This window comes from Anser cygnoides, chromosome 1 (genome assembly GCF_040182565.1).
Source record: "Anser cygnoides isolate HZ-2024a breed goose chromosome 1, Taihu_goose_T2T_genome, whole genome shotgun sequence".
NCBI classification, from domain to species: domain Eukaryota; kingdom Metazoa; phylum Chordata; class Aves; order Anseriformes; family Anatidae; genus Anser; species Anser cygnoides.
Genome location: NC_089873.1, coordinates 110496418 through 110520529, shown reverse-complemented (window position 1 = coordinate 110520529; position 24112 = coordinate 110496418). Strand labels below are relative to the sequence as shown.

At 39.1% G+C, this 24112-nt stretch overlaps 1 protein-coding gene across 4 annotated transcripts in view; it reads left to right on the top strand.

The window, feature by feature from the left end:
* Nucleotides 1–24112, top strand: part of APP (amyloid beta precursor protein) — a 222842-nt gene that overhangs the window by 121988 nt on the left and 76742 nt on the right. For 2 of the 4 annotated variants that reach the window (XM_066977753.1, XM_066977752.1), the window contains exons 7-8: nucleotides 8253–8420; nucleotides 23036–23169. In XM_066977753.1, the coding sequence (XP_066833854.1) occupies nucleotides 8253–8420; nucleotides 23036–23169 (302 nt within the window). The remainder of the gene's footprint in view (nucleotides 1–8252; nucleotides 8421–23035; nucleotides 23170–24112) is intronic. The other 2 variants (XM_066977765.1, XM_066977760.1) reach the window with 1 other exon arrangement.

Here is a 24112-nt window from a genome sequence, read left to right as displayed (position 1 = left end):
GCTAACGATGAAAAGCTATTGTCCTGTTTCTCCTGAGTATAAAATTTCCCACCTTGGGTGACCGAGTGAAGTATGTCTTGCTGCAGATGGGGTGAGGGCAGTCTGCTACTGATACAAATTCACAGCAAAGCTCTGCCCCAGCCCCTCAGGCTTTCTGACCTCCAGCCTTCCTGGGGCATGGAGGGTGCTGAGGCTGTCTCTGAGCGCCTGTAAGTGACATCTGACTGAGCTGCATTATGCAGAATGCTCGTTTATTTGAAAACGTAGAAATGCCCACGTAATTCATAGCCTTGGCCACTGCTCCTGCTTCCCTTGCCATGCCTGGGAGAAGGCTTCCCTCAGGGCTTCATGTCCTCCTGATGCTGCCAGCAGGTCCGGGATCTTCTGTGGTGAGCATCCGCTGTGAACTTGCTGTTGCAAACAGAAAAGTTTGTTGCTGCCGGTGCAAATGAAGAAGCCAGAGGTGCCTTGTAGGCACTGTGCACGTTAGGAAGTGGGCTGTGCTGTGGAGACATCTGGGAAGCCTCTTCAAGTGGGATTAAGCATTGGAGCTTTGTCCTTGTGGATGTGAGCTCTGTTGTGGCCTCCAGGCTACTTTCCTAAGTGTTAGTCAATGCCGTTCATAAAACATATCCTAAGATGCTTTTCATAGACGCTTTACAGCTGGTTTTAAGTGTACTTTATGAAGCTGTGGCTAATACCATGTCATAGCATTAAAGAGCACAGACAGTGGGTGTGTCCAGTTTTAGAGGAGCTGGTTTTCAATGTGAAATCAGCAAAGAACAACTGTTCTAAAACCATAAATTAAGTCTAATTGTGGGCTGGTACAGAGCCTTTTCTTCCCCAAATCAATGGAATGATTGCCATCAGCCGTAAATAATTGAAAAGCATAAACGTAATGTTATACTTTAAAGACACTTGAACTATTGTAGAATCAATTTGTCAGGCGATTTTATTTCTATGCATACTTTAATGAGTCATGATCAAAACAGCAATAGCGGATCTACTTCCAGACTTAATTCCAGTGAGAAGGAAGTTACAGTCTTGCCTAGAGAATGAGAGAGGTCATTGATGGGAGGATAGTCTTTTCATTCATTTTCTGTAGCAACCATATTTTTTATGAGCTATAATGTTTATTCAGAAGTGCAAATAAAATTTCCCTAGCACAGGACTTGGCAATACTCGCATTCCTGTCTTTGCTGAGGGACCGTCTCTCGTCTCAGTTCATACAGAGTGCAGCGGCAGACCCAGTTTGAACTTTCAGATCTGCTGTTGCTGGGGTTCAGATGTTAAATCTAGCAGATGGTGGGTCTGAGGTTACAGGGATCGACAGCGTGAGTTAATGTCACATCTGCATTTTTCACCCTTGGTCACTGGGAGATGTTAGCACGGAATTTGTGCTGAGGAGAGTGTGGCTCACTTACAGAGCCCTGCAAGAAACGTGTGGCTCTTGATTCTGCTTCTGTATGGAGCAAGGGAGGTAACTTTCTGGTGGCCAGGTGCAAGCAGCAGAGCAGCTTGCTGCCATCCCAGCTGCAGGGCAGGTTTTTGCAAAGCTGTTTGTGAGCCATCCAGGCTCCAGGTCATCCTTGCAGTGTGTGACTGAAGCAAGCAGCGCGTCGCATGTAGTTGTTTATGATTTCTGCTCTCCTTCAGCACAGCAGGCGATAAGAAAAATCAGTCTCTCTTGGCTTATGACGAAGAATAAACAATTTGAACTTAACGCTTTCCGTCAGCATGGCAGTCAGTCAGGTCTCATTTAAAGGAAAGCAGCAGGGTCAAACACAGCAGCCTGGCAAAAACACTTGGCAGCGTCTTCGCATACCTACTGGCAGATGGGGGAGATTCAGCATAAGCTTGACCTGCCCCGTCTAGCACATAATGCTGCCCTTCAGCGATCGGTTTTGCTTTATCTAATTCAACTGGATTTCTTCAAACAGCTAGGAAGGAATTTAGCAGTGCTGTTGACATGGCATTTTAACTATGTTTGCAATCTGGAGTTGCAAGCAGGAGATCATATTCTGGTTTCCTAGCAGGAGAAAAGTAGCCTGATATTTTTATTGTAGCTCCTAGCTTTATTGATCCAGTATACTTTTTTTTTTCTTTTTGCTGTGTATTTATATGTCTGAAAGACTTCAAATACATTCAGTGACAGCTATCACCTATTCTAAGGTAAGGGAGGGTAACCCTGATTACTGGACTCATCAGCTGTAATTTTGGGGATAATTCTAGAATATTAGTATCATATACTAGATTAATTGTGATCTTTTCACCTTCAATGGCTTTGTCCCACTTTCTCCTTTGAAAGGTTATTATCTTTCTGTTAAAGTAATATTTCCTTGTTCTTCATTTCCTTCAAGGCTGTGCAGTATGCTTTATTTGTAAAGTGATAATGTGTGGTTGTATTATTCCATATTAAGAAAGCATTGGCACGTTGCTATACAAGTAGTGCACGTTATGCTAACTCTTCTGCTTTTTTTTATGATATCTTCATTAAGAATGATAATCTACTGTAACACATGAGCAAGAGCTGATAAAATTAACCTAATGGATGTGCATTAAAATAACTGATAGCTTTTAATTAGACATTATAATTTAAAGCACAGCTTTTCCACTGTAACATGATACTTCATGATATATAGCAATATGTCTTTTTTAGGGTTTAGTAATCTTGCTGATGAAAAAGCAATATATTATTAATATTTTGGGTCAAGAGCAAATGTACTAAATACTAAACACAGTAATAGTGTTGCTTTATTTAAGGTTGGAGGGTGGAGAGTGGTTTCATTTGAATTGCTTCCTTACTCCAGGAATCTGCTTCCCTAGATAAAATGTCACTTTACTATATTGAAGCAGTTATTAATTGAATATTTTGTTTTACTGTGTAAAAAGTCTGGAATGGGTTTTTGAGCTAATCCTCGTATTCACATGTCTTGCCATGTTGGCATAATTATGATGTGATGTGGCAATTATAACTTTTGTAAAATATACATAAATTCGTGAAATTTTATTGACTTACACTTAAAAATCAAGCTGGGGTTTTTATTTGGGTTCTGGCCATCAGTGGTAACTATTAGGCACCTTGGTTTAAAATGTAGTTGTGTTTTGCACAAATAAATAGAAAATGTATTTTCATGTAGTTGTTCCACATGAAAATTGTAAGGCTTTGTATTCTAGCTATGTGTACAATTACTTTTTTTTTTTCTCTCATATACCAAATATCCCCCTCCACTAGATTAAGAATAAACATTAGAGAGAATAATCCAATCTTAATTGCTTAGGATGGAAATAACAGTTTTAAGAAAGGCTGTTTTTCAGTTTAGCGTTTGGAACTCATCATTTTGCTTTTTCTTTTAACTTTATCTATAGAAAGTATTTTAGCAGTTGTGTAGCTAAAGCACCAACTTTACTCCTAGAGCTTGTGCCAGCTTCCCAGCTGTCTCTTCCTAATTCCAAAAACCTCCTATGAAATTAGCTTTTGTCTTTGAATACTCAAACTAAAATTTGGCTGCCTCTTCTAACTATATATTCAGAATGAGGAGGCTTTGTTTCAGTGAGATTATCTTTAAATATTCCCTTTGATTAATTCATTGAATGAAACAGTACCGTTCCATTTTGGAACAAGAACAGTGTAAGAAAAACAGTATGCATTTACTCCTTAACTTGTCTAATTTTTCTCAGCTAGTTAAAAAATGGAGCCTAGAATAGATACGTGTGTATTAATATCTTCAAACTATAGTTCTCTGTTCCTGAAGACATGGAAGCCAAAATTACTCTACGTATAACATTATGTACTAGCACGTAGTAAAGCAGAGCATATACCTCATGGTATATATTTGAGAGGTTTATTCCTTTATCTTCTTTTCATTAATTGATTACTTTGTTCTTTGGTGAAATACAAATGATAGAGTGAAAAATTCTGGTCCCATTTACTCAAGCAGATAAGTGCATTACTTGTTCGCGTGAGTATGAGACACAGTTTGAACTGATACCAACATGGACAACACAAATATATATACCAGTGCTACTGAGCTGGTTTACATATTTAAAATACATGAGAGCATTTTATTTGCATATACTTGAAAATATCAATGTCCAGGTCGAGGGCTGATAGTACAGAAAAAGTCATAAATACATTGTATTTTCCAATACCACAGCTAAATTAGAGAATAAGTAATATTTCTAAGCCAACGTGATGGGATCTTTCTGATGCAGCATCAAGGCAGAAGAGGTTTTTCAGAGGTGTAAAGTAAGTATAGAACCCAGCTTCCAAGACAGGTCCAAGATGAGTCTTTAACTCCTCCAGTTCGTCCTTTTTATTTTTTTTTTAAATCATTTCAAATTTAATTTCTGGTTTGAGGCTTGGAGCAGTCTGTGCCAGCATTTAAATGAGCATAGTTTTCATGATCACTTAAATATCATGTACAAACTCAAATCCTGAAGAAAATAATGAATAACCGTAATGTTTACAGTAATAGAAGTATGTAAATGTAGCTTTAATTTTTTTTCCCATTAGAAGTTTAAATTCTGTTTCTGATTCCTCTGTTGAAAATGATGTTTTTCACAGAGCAAGTGTTAGTCCCATGTGTGAAAAAAAAAAAAAAAAACAAGCGTGGAGTTGAGATTTTGAAATAAAGCAATTATTTCATTTTGATTTAAAATCAGTTTTCTTCAAGGAACAAGCAGAACCAATTTATATGGTAATGAAAAATTTTGAGATGACATTCAGAACCATATTTTATATTTTCCTCTGTAAAAATTGATCATCAAAAGTACCTAGAATGTTTGCACATAAATTTTAATTAGCTTTGCTAACAGCGTTTTGGTAAGTGAGCATTATGGAAGTTCGTCATGTGGAGCCACTATAAATCAATGTCCCCATACTTGAAAACTATGCTTATTCATTTCTAAGGAAAAGTAACAGTGAACGTCCATGTTGATTGTTTGCAGTATATCACTTTATGTATTAATTTAAAAGCAAATCAAAAAGCTTTGCTACACAACTGTTCTCCAGGGAGTGATCTACCTGGTTTGTTAGAAATATCTCTTTTTGCATCAGGAAACTAGAATAAATATATAAGAAGCTTCAGATGAGAAAACCTGAATTATTCTCCCCTGATTATCTCAAAAAAAAAAGTAGAAAATGGAAGGTTTTGGAGAGGGAAGGAACTGGCAACTGTAATCTTTGGTTTAGGGCACAGAGAAGATGAGGAGTTTTACTCTTGCAGAGGGATGGTGTGAAAATTGTAAGCATCTGAAAACAGTTACAGTTTAGACCACTTTATGAACCTGAATTGTGACAAAAGCATGTCCTTTTTAATTTGTTTAGTTTTGCAGAGCCAAAGGCAAAAAATGCATTTTTGGAGGGGGACAGTGAGCCAGTTCCTTAAACAAAGCAAAGCTCACAGTAATGCTGTACTGGATAAAAATTATTTGTGATAACAAGTAAAATTGAATTACACAGTGGCAAAAAGTAACTCATCTTTTAATCAGTTTTCAGCAACAGGATTACTATGTGAAGCAAAGACAGCTTTTAATTCTTTGATGAATCATGTAGCAGTAGTATGCTGCCTGCTGCTAATATCTGTGAAAACATCATAGCTCATCCATCATAGGCTTTAATTGCTACACTCAGTACTAGTGAAGGGAAGCAGGATATGGATGGCAGTAATTTTTTCTTAGCCCGAGAAAAGCTGCGGAAGTTCCCATCTCTGCTTCATTGCTCCATCCTCTCAGTTACAGCAGTAGAGCTGAAGATTAAATTTGTGGCTTTTTTAAATGAGTACAAGTGATGGGGATATGGAGAGGCATGGGGGGAGCAACTGGTCCAGCAATGGGAGCAACCAGGGCTGTTTTTCAAGCATTGAAGCTGGTTTAAAAATGTGCCTTCGCCACTGAAGCAGGGCTAAAGGAACGCTACTCTGAACCCTCCGCAGAAAGAAGGTGGTGGTGGACAGTGGTGGCCCTGCTGGAAAAGGGATGACAGCAGCAAGAAGTTCCCTACCCCGAACGAGCAACACACTTCCCTCAGTGAGGGCAGTCGTGGAACAGTTTCCCTCTTCTGTTCATCTTCATGTAGGTCATAAACGGTTTGCACAGTAGGCCATTTCTCTCTGTGGTGAAATAATTGCCATTTAGGACTCACTGAAAGCAATCTGGTTGGCTGTGCAGGCTCCAGTGCTTCAGTCTTGCTGTTTTTAATTCACTACCCAGTGGTTTCCAGAATGCGTGTCCAAGTGCATCTTCACGTGTATAAATGACTGTAGTTTCCAGAGAGCTAATTCCATGTTTTCACTGGCATCAGTTATTTGATGGACAGTTACCTTCGTTTTTGCACATTATTTGCATATACACAAAATCTCAGCTCCTATTTCTGTGAGAGCTGTACCTATAGGAAATTTCAGACTAAATCTGTGAATCGTTCCCATCCTGATAACACTTAACAGTACAAAATGAAATAAAATGAAATATAGCAGACTTTATAGCAACTCCAGTATTTTGAGGGAAACATAGAAGGCGCTTATTGTGTGGTTAGAGGTCAGTCCGTAGTCAACATGAATTAAGTCATTCTAAAAGGAAGACAGAGATGTTGAGACCTTTGTTTTCTGAAATGACATTTCCTGCCAGCCAGAATTCTCTTGATTATACCTGTCTCTTTAATGTCATGAGTCACTATTCATTTTTAATTGACAGGTGGCAGCTCTTCCAAGTCTCTGCAAAGTTAGCTTTGTGTGAGGGTTTGGCTGTATAATTGGATGGCAGGTCTAGATGTTATTTGAATCTGAGCAACCACTTGTGTACTAAATGTAGTATATAATTAATCTTATGGTAGCATGCAATTAGTTGTAATTAATGGTCTGCACAATTAAATTTGGTTTGCTTTTTTCTCAAAAATCACCTCATATAGAACCATAAAATTTGTAGTATATCTTTGCTAACTGAAAAAAAAAATACATGGGTCTGTTTCTCTTGGAGCAAATATATATGCTCCCTAAAATTGATTCTTAAGATTAGCATATTCATGTACCATACCTATAAATAAACACGTGTGTAAAATTATACCTACACTTACATATTTAAGTGCAGGCAGGCATCAACTACTGATGACAAATGAATCTCAAATCTATGCACTAAGCAGCGGTGCTCCCAGGGACAGTGCAGAGCCGATCACTTGTCAGGACAGAGCCTCCCAAGAGGGATTCTGCGTACCAGCGTCTTAGAGGTGACGAGCGTGCACAGCATTTCCAGTGCCAGTGCACTGATATTTCTCCCCACCTTTCAACCCTTGGGGAACTGCCTTCCACAAAATTCACATTTATGCAGAGGATTTAGACGCCTCTAGTGAGCGTGCCAGTTTGTCTGCTGATGTAGTGTGGGGGATGAAAGCAAAAGAGGGGCATATTGATGTTTGATACTATGCGGTTTTGAAATGATGTATATGCATGTTGGAAGATGAAGCTTTTTTTTTTTTTTCCTGTTTGGAACATTATTGGTAAAGGGCTGTATGTTTACACGTGTAATTGGCTGGATTCCAAATTGTGGGCAGAATTTCCTTTGTCTTCCTGTAATTTGCATAGTTTGTTTTTGTTTTCTCCCTCAGGTTTTCATGTGTTGCAGGTTATAGGCAAAGACTGTGGCAGCTCACAATAAAAACAAATGCAAACTGTTTTATTTTTTTTTTCCCCTCTATACATTCACTGGGGATGAGATTTCTTCCCGTGGATGGAGTAAAGCTGTGGCACTAATTTTATATATGTGAGCCCTTGAACTATGAATCACAACCCCTGTACTGAGTCGGGTGCAAGAGGGAGTTTCTTTGTCAGTGATTGTATATAATTAGGTGCCTGAAGAGAATTTGTTCTCCTGTATAGCTCATAAATGTTTTGTTTGTTTGTTTTCTTTTACATAAGCTAGGAAACTCAGTTTCGGGGGGGTTGCATAGCTACAAGCCAGCACGAAAGAAGTTGGCACCTCATCCTTTCAGATGTTTCCTTTCAGGCCTGTGGCTGAGGCTTAGCAGCAAGAGTCTGAACCGCTTCAAAATGTGCCTGCACCATCTCTGGGGTAGTTTTCGGGAGGAAGCATTGAAGCAGCCAGTAATTTGGGTTTCCTCTTAACCCCGAACGCCCCCTAGGTGCTCCCTGTTCCTCAGGCGGGGGTGTTGAGGCGTGCCTCGGCACACTGGGTAGGTGGAAATCCAGGCAAGGCCGTTTTCACGCTAAATGTGGTTCCTCCGGGTGTCCTCTGACTAGAGGTGTGCTCTGAACAAGCCGAGACGGGTCCCTGCCGCGCGATGATCTCCCGCTGGTACTTTGACGTGGCCGAAGGAAAGTGCGCGCCCTTCTTTTACGGCGGCTGCGGCGGCAACAGGAACAACTTTGACTCGGAGGAGTACTGCATGGCGGTCTGCGGCAGCGTCCGTAAGTGCACCGCCGGCCCCTCGCCGCCTCTCTCTGGCCGGCCCCGGTGCTTGGGAGCGGGCCTGGGCTCACACTAACTCTGCTCCTGCCGCCCGCGGTCTGTCCAGCACCCTCGCTCACCTCTCGGTCCTCGTTAGCCTCTCGCTAACCCAGCATGGTAGCGGGCACCTTCTCTGCCCTCTAGACAATCTTTCAGATAGCTGGCTGAAGCCTAACATTTCTGTAAACCAGGCCTTCGCGCTCACTTGGTCTTCATCTTCTGTCAAAGCTCACTAACACTTTGTGAGTCCCTGTTTCTGCATGTGCAATGTTTCTACAGGAAAAAAATGAATTTTAGGGAAGTCTCAGGTAAGTTTAAAAATAGCGCTTAGTTTGTACACTGTATTTTCATGTATTTCTTTTTCATCAAAGCAGTATAAGCTCATCAGAATATCAGAAGATTTATTTCCAGGCTTGGAAGACAATTTTTTTTTTTAATTTGATTGAATGCTTTGTGTGTGTTTACAAGGAAAAAGGGTGAGTTGCCGTTTGATATTTAGGTTTCCCGACAGCCATGATGTGCACAAATGCGAATAACCTCCCACTTGCTTTGTTTAACACACTATATATTTTAATGATTACTTTCTATAAAGAAAGCGTATTTGCACTGTGGTTTTGGTTTGAGGAGGTTGGTTTTGCCCATAGCAGAATACTGCAGCTGGTCAATCAGGCACTGGATTCAGCAGCTGCATTTCGTTTTGGAGAGCACTCATGGAGGCAGGATTTCTACTCCAGTCCTCCAGGCTTGTTTCATCTTCGCTTCATGTAGAGCTGCTCAAAGCTCCATGGAGGGATGAGAAGAAAGACTAGATGAATGGGCAGGAGTGATCAGCTTCTGCAACACAAGATGTAGCAAGCAGAGAGGAGAAATATGCTACATATGTAGCTACTAGAAGAAATATGCTGCATGTTAGAATTAGATCTATATTTGCTAAAAGAACTACATTTTGAACTGCTAAGTTCCTGTCCTAAGTAGGGCATTTTTAGAGCTGAATAATATGGTTTGTCTCTCTGATTGTGAGCTCTGTAACAGGCAAGAAAAAGTAGGACTTTGTAACAAAAGTGAATTTAGGGCAGAAGTGGAAAGAAGAAAATCGTAATGAAGGAATGTTTCTGCAATGAAACAAGCAGGTACGTGATTCTAATGGGCAGTTGATCTGTAGACATGGAACAAGGAAAGAAAAGTCAACTGAAGATAGCTGGCTCAAGCAGATTAGGGGCATAAAAAAATTCTGCAGTGAGAGAGGTGTTGAACAGTAACACTAGAAAAGCCTTGACCTCTGGTACATTTAGTTTTAGGTAGCTGAGATGGGGCTGTATTTATTCCTTATTGCTATGACCCGCAGAATTTGTAAAGGACAGGTACTTTTTTAGTCATGTGTAGGTGAGTATCTTGCTTAATAGGATCAAAGGTGAGTTTCATGCTTAAATGGTGATTGGATCAAAGACAATATGATAGCCTTCAAAACTAATAATGGAAAATAATTGATAAACTGAAACTTCTGCTACTCTACATGTGGAAGTATTCCCAGTTAGCAAGCGAAGAATAATAGGAGTGAACAAGATTTACCTGCACAGAGCTCTGGAAAATTCATGAGTCTTGGCTTGGTCTCTAAGAGGCAAGTGAAAGGCACCAACCTCTGATATTATATCTTCTCGCTCCTGTGACAGTACCTGTTCCTTTGCTCAGTGGACACGTTGCCTTGCCCAACAAGGTAGGATTGAACAAAAAATAGCTATTAGCCTTTTGTGCTGTACACTTTACTTTTATGGTCAATAGAAGAGTTTCTAAAAGCTGTATACAGCTGTATACATTGGTGTTCTGGTTGGCAAAAGTATGTATTTTCATATACCTGATAGGAATTGAGGATTATTACCACCTTTGTAAGCATTACTAAAAATTTGAGAATATTTTTGTGGAGGCTGGGCAATAGCATAAATAAGGACTTGAAGTAGATCCTGACTCCTTCAAGATTGCAATTTTGTTAAACTTTCAGTTTTTACAGATTTGTTTTGGCTCCTGCCCTTCAAGCTGAGCCATATGGATGCATTTCTTTGTCCAAATCCTGTAGTGGGGCTCTGTGCTGACTCAGAGGTCTCCTAATATAGTGCATCTTGCATATGGAGCTGCAGGTGCTCACCCAGCACTTCAAATCATAGTTTCACTTCTGGCATTCATAGCGCTGTGAAGTTATTACATACAGGGAAAGGTGTTGCTGACTAAAGAACAGTCACATCACAAACCAGACTTCATGAAAGTTATTCTCCCATAGTTAAACCTGAAATGATGACTGTAATTTGTTGCGCTGATAATGCAGTGATGTTGCTTGTCATATACATGTTGTAGGTAAAATTACAGCACTGACTGCTTTTACCAGTAAACTGCAGAGTCTGCTCTAGGTTGAAAGTATGACTGCTCAGATGCAAGTCCTAAGAACCTTGTAATCTTTTAACAGAAAATCATTCTGCTAGAAGGGATGACCTTGTCCATGATCTTAAAAAGAATATTATGGATTGAATCAAACTTGGAAATTAAATTGTCTTCCTTTTTCAAACTTGTTTCTTGGTAGCAGAAGTTGTACAGTCTGTGCCTGTGCTGTTTGAGGGGATAAATGATCTCTTCTAAGACTGGCAATTCTTCCACAGCATGTGACATCTGAAATGAAAAAAGAAACTACTTCTAAGTTAGTCTTATGGCATATCCATTAAGGTATTCATATGAGCCCAGAATATTCCTCTTTTCTCTGTCATGGAAGTCAGTTTTTTTTTAGGTTCAAATCAATAAAACAATACCACATTAGCGTTTGTGTTCTTTTCATGTGTGTCTTGGTTTACTTTGGGAATCCTATTTTTGGTCTATTTTCTTGTTTTTCTTCAGTAGTTTCTCAAGCAGCTTTTGAGTCTAGAGGGTACACTTCCCAAGCTATCTTAGCTATCTTCTTGTTGCTGTATTTTCACATGATCTATGTACCTCTTACTACTGTTCTTAAAATACTTTGGTTTCATCTGCTGTCTCAATATCACCGTGCTATTTCTCATAATTCTTCATCATTTTGCTGAATAGAAATGGCAATTAAAATTATTAGAAGTCCTGAAAATGATATGTTTCAGCACTTAAGTGAGATTTTGTCTTTGAAACTGGTCCAATGTTGCTGAAAATGATGGATTGACTTAACTGGTTATAGCAAGTGTTGGATCAGGAACCTCCAATCCCGTTGAAGAAAAGGTAAAAACAGTACTAAAGACTTTCAGTCTCAGTGTCTAGGCCACCCCTCTTCTTTCCTGGCCTTTTTTCTTCTCTTTGTCACCCCTAACTTAATCTTTCTATTTCATCTTTCTACCCCTTCCTCCCCCAGCTATTTGCATTCATGATTATTTATTTGTCCTGACCTTTACCTCTTTTCTCTCCATTTTTGTTGCTCTGTGGTGTTCTGTAAAAATCCAGTGAGCCTCTCTTAGGCAGGACACAAGATGGAACCTAAAAACTTGCCTTCCCTTGGTCTAGGTATAGTTTTGCAGGATAAATGAGTTAGATTGTACAGAGAGTAATAGGAAATAGCAGACAATGGTTGAGTTTCTCTTGATAGTGGCCAAAGGATGAACGGGTACAATATGAGTTTATTTTTCTTGTAATGTGCTGAAATTGGAGTGAACCAAAACCTGAGGAGTTTCCATTGTCAAGAATACCAATACACTATGAATACTGAAAATACGGATACTGAATACTAATATCCTGAACACAGTCTACAGGAAAAAAAATCATGTTTTATTCTGCTTCCTTGCTGAAGTCTGTTAGCCTTGATCTGAAAAGGTGGTTCTGTCAGGTTGTACAAAGCCTTAGACTCTCTTTGCTATCAATGAATTTGACTAATGCTCTGAGGTCTGACAAAAATAACTTGTCTGTTGGGTAGGAGCTACTGCTGTCAAATTTTCCCATTTATCATGCAGCAACACTGGAATTGATGTATAATTGCCCTAGAAGTAGAAGGCTTTAAACATCTTGTTACCAGTTCCTTTAGCCTGCCAGACCACATGCTCTCTCTCTATTGATTTTTAATAAGGATGTTCAATACTGTCTACAGTTTCTATTCAATTTAAGGAGTCAAGCTTTTACTGTGTGACTGGCCATAATGACTTCTTTGAATTCATTAACATCTATCAGATGGTTAATTGAGATTTAATGACCTCAAAACGGGTATGTATTGACAAGAATAAGCAGAAGATGATAAAGTGCCATTACTGAAGGAATTAATTCTGTCTTATCGTCGTAATAAAAAGTAATCTACTGTAAGATTTTTTTCACTTGTCCCTTGATTGTTGTTAGTTAAACAACCTTAAAGCTACAGAAAATGTAAATCTTCTAGAAGCTATTTTGATATGATGTTAATGTTCCAGCCTTAACTTGGATGTGCATGGAGCTTCAGAGTTCTTAAATGTGCTCAATTTAACAGCCGTTGCGTACAACACTGCTCTCTTCCAGATCCTGTAGCAGTAATGTGGTAAATTAAGAATGTGATGGAACTCTTGCTGCAGTATTTGCATTTTTTTTGCATCTAAAGCCGAAGGAAACTGTACTCTGGTGGCACAGTCAGTTTTTGAAAAGTTCGACATATCATTGAAATGACCTTTTATAAAACAGGGTGTTTTTTAATATTGCGCTTAATTCCTGTGTTTAACAACAGAGGGAGCCGATAGGATCCAGTGTTGTCAGTTACCTCTTCCACCTTCCCTGTGAAACGTAGTAGTAAGTTCAAATGTCAACAAGTACTCCTTTATTTTTGATATCTTACAGCATGATCACAGATTTTGGGGGGTGAATTTAGGTAAAATAGGATTTCTTTTCTAGACTAAATGCTGGAAGCTTACAACCTTGCTAAATCTTTTAGTGGTTGGTAAGTGACAAATACTTTATTTCAATTTCAAGCGGAAAGTATGAAAGACACTAAAAGCTACAATTTAATAATATACATAAAATGTCACACTAAATATTAAAATAATTATGCGCAAGATTAAGACCAATATGAAGGATCCACTCTTACTGCTCTTCATATAGGCTAACTTCACCTTGACTTCTGACTAGTATCAGTCTGTCCGTGATAATAAATGAGACCAGTCTTAATGTTTTTGCAGTTCATGCTCTTAAGTGAGGGAAGAATACATGACCTCTAACACTTTTCATCTCCAGTTTAATTTCTTTTCCTAGGTAGTGTGTATAACAGTTTGCACCCTTCAACAGCAGAGACATATAAGATGGTATCCCAATCATTTCCTGTTGTCGGTAATTTCCTTTATCCATTTGCTACTTGTTCAGGATCTTGACATCTCTCTAATTAACAGGAAGTAAAATGCTTTGGCAGCTAAACTTGCATGCCGACTTCCAGAGCATGTTGTAAGTGATGAGGCATTAGAGAGCTGCAGGGCATTTGAGTAAGCAGAGTGGTAAAATATACCCAATTGTTAGTTAGGAAGGATGTTTTAATCCTCTGTCTTATTCACCAGGTGATTGCTCGTTTTATCTGTACAACTTCAGAGATCACTCGAGCTTTGAGGTCAGGTATGGGGCTTAAGACAGAAAGCAGGCCACATGTAAAGCACATTCTTCTGAACTAGATGATACTTCCCTTTCGCTGTTCTTGAGGTTTATGGAGTAGCTGGCAGGCCTAGGCCTATAAAAGCAGTAGAGCTTGTAAGTTGCTTCGTGCCAGGAATGTGTCCTTCCGACAACGCACTTAGTGCTGGAAAATATTCATCACAGCAACTAGCTGCAATACTAATTTGTCACAGCACTACTGGAGATATAACTTAAAATACAGAAGTGTAGAGCTAACATTTCAAATTCTAAAAATCCATACCTTTGTAAGTAGTGCTATTGCAAGAGAGCATTTCACATAATGAGTATGAAGTTTTTTATTTGAATGACTAAAAAAACAAAAAGAAATGATTGCAATTACACTATGCCAGTCACGCTATGACAACCTGTTGCTTTATCATAAAGCTTCTTTGTATTCAATTGTCTTACTGCTTCCCAAATTAGCTGTAAAGGGGGCATTACTTCTCAAGACTTCACATAAATGTGTCCCTTTCCCACCATCTCCAGCATGAATTGCCTGTATCTGCTGTGTTTTATTTTCTCTGGCATGAAAACTGCACTGAATCATGCATCTTGATGAAGATGAGGCCAATTTCAAATAGTGTAGATGAAATCTTAAGAAAAACATATTTTTTGCAGTTTATTGTGAGTGCCTGACATTTGTCATTTAGTGCCTAGGAGCTATAAATGGATGAATTCCAATATCTATTTAAATTGTAAATTTTGACTACCACCTTTAGGGAATGGAAGTGATTAATTCCTGTTACCAGTTTCTTCATCTATACAAATTCATAATTATATTTCAGCCTTGAACCATCTGTGGAGCCAGTGTTGGGCTGTGCCTTTTTAAAAGAGCAATTGGATAAAGTTTAGGGTTCAAAAGAGAAATATTGTAAATGTGTCTAAACTGTTTGTTTGTTTGTTTGTGTTTTCTTTTGTACTCCGTGGAACTTGCTATCTCTTGGTTACAACCACGGCAGAAGGCATGTTCAGGAGAATACTTCTGTGTTGTGTTTATTCACAGTATTATGATTTGATGTAACATGAATAATTGCATGCTTTTTTTCCTGATAAGTACTCAAATTTATGGTGACAAATCAGAAGAGAATGACCTTGTAGCAGTGTTTTGCAAAGATGTTTGAGAGGCCGTCAAGAGACTGTTTGCTCTGGGGACCTCCTTCCAGGCAGAAGAGGTAGCAAAATGGGACGGGTCCTCATTTCAAAATTTCAGCCACTGCCTAATGGGATTTAACTAGCTGTTGGAAGCTGGAGTTCTTGGCTCTCAGGGAGTGAGAATCAGACCTCACTATTGAGTGTGGGTAATCACGGGTGATATGAAGGGGAGAAAGAGAGAATAGACCTGAAGATACGTTGAAAGTTGACACAAGCTCATTATTTTGCACAAGATGGAAGAAAAGAAATGAATCAAAGAACACAAAGCAGGGAAGCGATCTGAGCAATTAATGACTGAGATGAGTGTTGAATAGATATGAGCAACACAAAATTGCATTTGTCAGGGCTGGTGAAAAGGAAGTTGCAGTCATGGAGATGCAATGAAAGGATGAATGCCAAGTTGTATCTGTGCATGGATAGGAAATGTATCTTGAAGTTCTTATGCAGAAGGACTCTAATATGAGAAAGTTTAATTTAAACCTAGTTTAAATTCCCTAGTGGCAAGTATCAACCGTAGTTAAGGTAATAGATAAGACACAATATGACTATGATATTTTTTTCTCTCTGAGAAGTCTCCATGAAGGACTTCATTAAACTGTCTTTCAAGCTGCCTGTTGTTTGGATACCATCGTTATTTAAATAAAATTGTAACAGGTCAATGCAAGATAGGAGCAGTCTTTGCAAAGTAAAGTTCAAAAGGGAGTATAACTTTTAAACATGATGTGATTTTTCCACCCTGAGACAATTAATTGCATTTTCAGGCCAAATTTGTTATATTGACTTGTATTTATTCTTTGAGTAGTAATGCAAGTTATGAAGTATTACAGAAATGATACTCAGTCTTTGATGACAAAGTAGCTTAGCCTTGATGGGTAATAAGAACAATGAGAAGACCCAACTATTAAGAAAGGAAGGAGCATCCCTCTGGAACACTGGGTGGGATCGGCTACTCTTTCATGTGTTAACTCTCTTCATGTCACGTCTGCCTGGAATCTCTTTTAATTTAACTAGTAGACGTTTTTAAACGACATGCTTTCTAATCCACTTCAGGAACATTCATCTAATTTAACAGAATTTTGGAAAAGACATCCTGAAAAGGAAGCAGAATAAGTAAAGTCTGAGAACTGCTGGTTCTTTATACTGTTTGAAATGTGATCCCTGGGCATACAACTATTACTATTACAGAGTGCTTTTTTTAATTCAGTACCAAGGTGCATATATTTTTTTCTGACAGCAGAATACATTTCTTTTTCTCCAGTCTGTTAGCCTGTTTTGTGTCTTCTGATTCCCCACTATTGTAGTCAGAATTCCTTAGTTTTTATGAAGAATGCTTACGTCCAAAGGCTTCTGGAGTGTCTTAAAGATAATCCTCAAAACATGACGAGAAAGCAAATGTACGAGATAAATAAAACCTAGTGGAGTAGTTGTGGTCAGGCTGAGTGATGAATATGTAGTTGAAAAGGATGGGCCTTAATGTCAATGAAGATCTTAATGGGAGTTTGTATTATGGAACATCTCTGCTGAAAATTAAAAAGCGGGCACCTGGAGTTGAGTGGCAGGAATTCCTGAAGGACAGGAATTCCATGCTCTGAACATAATCAGCACAGTTCACTCTGCAATTAGCTTCCAAGCAGGGAGATGTGCTGATGAGTCGCAAGGCAAAAGATGTGGCTCTCAGAACTTAACCTTAAAGTATCGAGCAATTGTGAAGATTGGTGATGGAGAATATTGAAATGGTTTGTATAAGCATCCAGAAGCTCTTATCCAGGCTTCAGAATGCTCCCTCTCAGACCTTGGGTTATGGTTGTGTCTCTTACAATTCATGTAAGTAGGTTGTTGAGGCACCTGGTAGCATTATAGATGTGATTGCAGGAATTTCTGGAGTTAGAGAGGAGGCTGTCTCATAGCTTAAAAGTGAAAAGCTAAATTTTAGATTTGGGACTTGGGACTGCCAGCAAGTGCCTGAAATGGAGAAGGTGGAGACAAAAATATAGGAAAGGGTTTTTGTAAGAAAGAGTTATCTGAGAGGCCAGTGATAACCAAGTGCCAGTGCTGCAAGTTCTGCCTCCCACCAGTCCAGGGGTGACACAAACACTTGAAGCACAGCACTGCTGTGTACTTCTCTCCCAAAAATCATGATAAGAAACAAACATCAACAACAACCTGCCACTCCTGGGTAAAATACTAAAGCTGGGGGCATGTCTGGTTTTCATTCTCACACTTCATTCCTCCCTTCTTTGTAGGAGGAACTCTGCCCTTGCCTTTTTTCTTGCTTTAATTTTAGACAGGATTCAGGAAGTGATCTTGGTGAAATAATGTATGAAGTAATTAAAAGTGGAAAAGTGTAACAGTTTACCTGCTGGTCCTCCAGCTTAAAGTGCTAAGAAGGACAATAATTGTCCATATTTATAATTCAGTAGGTTATAATTTATGTATAGTATAGAAATACACTTACTGCTCCATACCCCAGTATTGATCTCGGTACCAAAAAGCATACTAGTTTGTCATGTGCTTTTCTCCAAGTAATTAAATTGTATTAACTAAGCATAACTCTACAAAACTCATCCTGATACATCCTTTTCCCTACATATACAATAATGATAATTTGCTTATGTTGTATATAAACCTTCAGCCAGCCTTCATTTGTCCTGTATCATTCAGCCAGTAATTTGTCTGTTGTGTAATAAAAAGGTAATCAGTGTTTTCCTTCGATGTTGTTCAGTCTGTTTGTGGGTGTTGCTACCCTGCTGTAAGAGGAGTAGCTTATTCGCGAAAGAATTAGTATACTGTCTTGTAAAACTGTTCATTTCACAATAGAAACCCTTCCTGCTAAAGATACTCCGTAAGCACTTGTGACTGTCAGAAGTACTATAATTAGTTGTGATCTTAGTCAACAACTGAAAGCTTTGATCTTAATCCTTCATTAGTGAGGCAGCTACATACGTGGAATGCAGAAGCAATGAATGCATGCACTGAATCCCACGGTGTAGTCAGGTAATGCTCTCGTTACAAATGGCTTCCTGTCTTGCATGCAGCAGCCACCGTCATTCAGGAAGGGGGCATCTGCCAACCCTTTCACTTTATATGAGCATGGTGAGTGATTGTTTTGTCTTTCACCGGAGATGCTGATGTGGATTATTTATTTTTATACAGAACAGTAAAACACAGAATCTGGGGGAAGATGTAGTTGCCTTTTTTTTTTTTTTCCTGGTCTTTCCTCTGATATTAGTAATTGTTAATGAACATATAGTGTAGAGGCTAATTTGGCTTTGTTATTGAACCTGTGTCTCCAGGAATGTTAGTACTTGTAAGTGTAATAAAAAAAAAAAAAAAAGTTTGGGAATTGGCAGGTAAAATGAGTGCAAGTATGAAGGAAATGTTATCTGATAGCCATTTCTTCCACAGCTGTCAACACATGCTTTTCGATCAGTCTTCATGCAGTACCAGAATGAGTTACATTATAAAACAGGCAATGCATGGAAAATGAAACCTCCTTCAAAGAGCCCATGTGGTCAAAAACTGACATCAAGCTGCAGATTTTTAAGGAATCCTTACACGTAACTGATGTCTGACCAAATGTTTCCAATTTACTATGAGAAAACATGCAACACATCCATAGAAATAAAACTCCCAAATGTACTGGAATGGAAATGGTAGGTTTTATGCCAACAGCTATAAAGATATTTTTAAGTGTTTCTCCTTTATTGCAGAAGAAGGGAGGCCCAGTATTTTTGTAAGTCTCTTTTGGGGCGGTGGGCTGCCAGTTATTGTTACGTTGGAATCGCAAGGCTTTTTAAACATACTATAGATAATTACAATTTTTAAAAAACAGATGGGGAACTTCTCACATAATCATTTGCAGGCTTTATAAATACAGGGAGCAAAATCTTGCAGGGCTTTGTGTTCTTAAGAACTGGATATTTTATGTCAGAGAAATACTTGTGATTTCAAATTACGTAGATGCCTAACTGCTCATAAAGTAACTGCTCCAGAATATGAGCAGAAGACGAAACTGTATGTGATCGTTTCATCTTACCTTTTAGTATTTTCCTAAGCATTCATGCTGAACTTCCTTTTAATGAAAATTACATCTTTTTTGGTTTTTAAGCATTTAAACATTATCCCTGTTTGCAGTTTGAAATGTGGTCAGTATTAGCAGGTTGGTCCCTGCAGTCATCGCTTGCGCGTGTGACAGATCCACACACACGCTCCAGCAGTGGTATACAGGCGCGAGGCGCTGCGCGGTGCTTGGTGCCCGGCTCTGGATGTGCCAGGGTGCGTAATGGAAAACCACATACAGCCTTCGGCCAGCGATCTCACGCTTGTGTTTTGCAGAAGGTCAGGAGTGATTGCTTTCTCCTCCTAGCCAGTATCGCTTTTCATTAGCATTAGCATCCTCAGCGTTAGCTTGAGGGAGCACGTTGCAGGTGGGTGTCAGCATATTTCCTGCATCCCTTCCAGCATTCCTGAATGCAGTCTGGCTCTCTCAGGCATCCAGCTCTGCTGCATTTAACGTGCAGTCAGTCTTTGTTTGATTTGGTTGTGCTCTCTGGGCTCCCACTAGGAAACTAGTAATTCTTATTTTCCAGTGTTGATGCAATTCCAAGCAGCCGTTCGTGAGCCTTGCTTCCCCAAAGTGCCTGCTCTTGCTTTGAAGCAGAGGAGCTTCCCTGGGGAGCTGCAGTTGTTTGCTAGGCCGCTGGTGCTCCAGGCACGCGCTTGCTGATCCTATAACCAGCTTTTGGAGGGGGCTGCATTGTCAGGCATCCTTGGCACCCAGCGCTGAAGTACCAGCCTTTCCCGTTCTCAGCGCCCAGCATTGTCACCTGTTTAGAAGCAGGCAGTAAGTGTCCCAGTGGGAAGCCAGCGTGTCATCAGGAAATCTGGGCTGGAGAGGCCACGTGTGTGAGACAGCAGCTTTTGGTAATCAGACCTTAAATGTACAGGTGGCTTAGCAGATCTCATTACAAATTCTGGTGACCTTTTCCCCCCTGTTCAGTAAATTAAAGGTTAAATTTGCATAATTCGTTGGACGGGTATTTTGATCATCACTTCTTTCCACTCACATTTGTACAGACGTAAGTTCGGGGCTGGGAATTGTAAAAGACAGGGAAAGATGGAGAACGTGCTGGAACTCTCCCCAAAACCTGCTGTGTCCTGCAGAGGCAGCCAGAAAACAGCTTAGGCAGAAGGGGATTTTCTTTGCACGGCCCTAAGAAACTCTGGAGCTTGCTGCCACACCACATTGTGAATGTTAAATTTCACCCAGGTTTGGGGAGAAAGAAAGAGAGTCATGGAAGGCAAATCCAGCAAGGTTAGTTAAACATTGCAAAAGGGTATTTACATTTGTCTCTGGTGTTCCTGAGCTTCCAGTGGGCAAATACGGAGAGTGCCGCCTTAAGCTTGCCTAGCTCGTCCCTAGGAATGTTTGGTTAACCTGCTTCGGGAAACAGGACCCTGGAATCTGGTCTAGAGCTCTTAAATTTCTCCCTGTTTGAAGCAGGATTTTACATTCATTTTGTAAATGGAATTAAAATGTGTAACTCTTAACTGCAGCTTCAGAAAAAATAAGGATTAATTTGGTGCTTGAGAGATTGAAAAGGAAAGATGTTTTAAAATAATTTTGAGCATTATAGAAATGTTTTCACTCAGTCCAAGCTTTGAATGTTTTGGTTTTGGGATTTGCTTACATAGTTAGAGCCATTCAGCTGGCAGCACTGCACCCCAGCAGAACGTCTTCTTACACTTGTGCAGGACATTAATGGCCCTGTAAGTTTTTACTGTCTGAATGTTTTCGTAATAAAATCCATTTGGACGTTCTGTGCAAGTATGAACAGTAGGCTCCTAGGTCTGCCCTTTCTCAATAGTACATCCGATAGCTACAAAAGGTTACGATTTGTACACACGTCAACAGTGTGTATAGATACATGAGGGAATGTGGCAGAGGATGAGAGTTAGGGAGCCCATACCTCACCCCTTTGTGTAGTTACTTTTCCTTCGTTTGACGCTTGAAACTGTGTAATAGTAATATTGCAGTCACATATCATTGGAAATGAGTTGTTAACATTGAGAATTGAAAGCAAAATAGAATCTTTATGCTTTTATAATATATTAGAGAATTTAAATTGTCTGAAGCTGTAGGAGTAGCCTGAGAGTCATGTTCTATTTCCGCAACTTCTGTGGCTTGTCAGGAACTTCATTTGCTCCTGTTTGTTTGTTGCAATACTTCAGTAAAACAAAGGTTGACAAAATGCAAATCTTGCAACTAAATATTTATGAAACATCTGAAAATGGTGGAAGGAGTGGCAATTTGCACTGCCTATGACTTCTCCATTAGATTTTTGGGGTTGCTTGTAGATATTTTGGGACTAGCAAGGCCTATCCTTTGTTCCAGTGACTAACATAAAAAATCCATTGTGCAATTTCCATCAGCAGCAGCCTAAACCCATCTATGTCTTTTATACAGAACATATCTCAAATGCAGCCAAGGCTTTGTGTTCATCCTCTTGTTTGTTTTGTTTTGCATTTGGTGTTAGACATCTAATATAAAATGTGAGGAACAAGTTGGATTTTGGTTTAAGCTTTTCTTAAAATTTGAGGATGCATTCGTTGGGACTAATACGTGGAGAGCTTGAACTTCTAACTGATGATTAAAACAATAATTCAGCCAACATAAATGTGTTTATATTTCAACATTTTTTGAGGAGAGTCGTCTTAAATATATATTGGTTGTTATTGCTCAGCCTAATCTTCAGACTGAAGTTTGCTTCTGTTGAAGACTTGAGAAACGTTTGAAGGCAGGGAATCCTGTGGGTTTTTTTTTCTACCTGTGTCAGTCTTCCTAGTAAAACATACCACATCTGTAAGTAAACTATTGTACATGTAGTCGTTAGATTTTAAAGAAATCCTGTGCAGCTCTGTGTACAGTATTTGTTTGTTAAAATTTTAAAATTAACTTTGCAACTGTTGAACAAACTGTGACCAGGGAAAAGAAACTAATTAGATAATGAAGATTTTAGTGATAATGTAGCTGGAACAAAATTAGAGGTTTTTTTTAATTGCTGTTACATCTCCAGCACAGAAATGTTACACTACTTAATCTAGGAGTCGCTGGATGTTACTGCTAAAGAATTGTTCCTTGAATTACACCAAGCGCACCTCTTCCTGCTACCAGTGCATAGGTACAGCCTAGTTATCTGACAGGAATGGTTGGTCATTAGTGCATGCTTTCTGATTGTTTCCAGCATCCATGAGGGGTTTTATTAGTCAACATTGTTACAAATAAAGTAAATATTTGTGAGGCCAAACTATCATTAAGGGAAGGATTTGAGGTATTTTATTAAAGTGCCACGGGGTCCAGAGGTGCTTTAAAATGTATTTGCATTGGCACTCGTGTGTTACAATTCAGCTTTTAAAAGATAAACTAATATACAAAGCATGTCGTTTGCAAAGGGCTTTCTGCTGGTCTATGTACTTTAGTCATTGCCAAGCTTTTTTTTTCCTTCTAATTCTTTCCTTGGGCAGTGATTTCTAACCTGTTTGAATAATACTGCTCTGCTTGTGCTGAAGAGTTTCTCCTGGATTATAACACAGGAGGGAGAGGGGGAAAATATATATGTGTTTATTTATTTATTTGTATATTTCTATGAATTTGCTGCATGTAATATACTCCTCTGAGGCTACATGAATGATTTTATTGTGATGAAAATTAGAACAGATGTTTCTTGCCTGGTTCAACTAAATTTTATCTGTACTAAAGTAGAAATTCTGCTTTTCTTCTTCCACCCTTCCCTCTCTCAAAACTTTACCTCAGTCCCTACCACAGCTGCTAGCACTCCTGATGCTGTTGACAAATACTTGGAGACACCCGGGGATGAAAATGAACATGCCCATTTCCAGAAAGCCAAGGAGAGGCTTGAAGCCAAGCATCGTGAAAGGATGTCTCAGGTAAGGGGAGATTTCTTTATCATAGAATTGTAGATTTATCCCTAAACATTGCAGGGATCTTTGTCTCTCAAGTTGTAAGATGCTCGACGACCTTCATTTTCATGTTTCCTAAGGCTTGTGCCAGTTGCCCTGCCCATCTGCAATGCTGTATTTACTGCCTTTCTGACTCCATCTAAGAATTCAGCTGGAGCTGGCAAGGTCATCTGTTTGTGCTTGGATCACAGCTGTGGCCCTAAGTTGCTACAGCTATTTATGCTGGTAGGAAAAAAAAAAGAAAAAAAGAAAAAAATTAAAATTAAAAATTGCTCTCATCTTTGTTGAAGAATGTTTGGTGTGTGATACTATTCTTATATTTACATAAAGAGCTTTACCAGTGTTATTCATCCTTCCTTTGCAGAGGCTAAGGTAGATTGCTTGTAATCAGCTTCATTTTCCAGGTGTATGCATACATGGCCATGCCCTGGTGTAACATAAGCTTGCGTATATTCATCTAATGCTCTTGAGCCTCAATGTAACATAAAATGCATCTAAAGCCAAGGCAAAGAGAAGAAATTAGTGCTTCTGAACTCAACCAGTCCAACTGAATCAACTCTTTTTTTCTTTAACCAAAGAGCTGTGTAGCCTGAAACTACATGCTGGTTTTAATCTTATTGAACACTAAGAGAAGAAATATCTGTTCTTTCAGAAACAGGTTTTATAACAGAAATACCAATAAAAATTGCAACAGTTCCGCTCCAAGAACAGCAGTGAAAAAATATAAAAGGTTTAAAGGAGAGCCTGTGATGCATTTTTTTTTAGGATGGAACAACAGAGAAATTAATGTAGTATAATTCAGATGCACTGCATATACCATGTAGATATTTTAATAATTATTTTTTCCTTGTAACTTTCTTCCCCTGTAGCATTTTCAGTGTTTCTGTGTATTACTGACACATTAACCTTT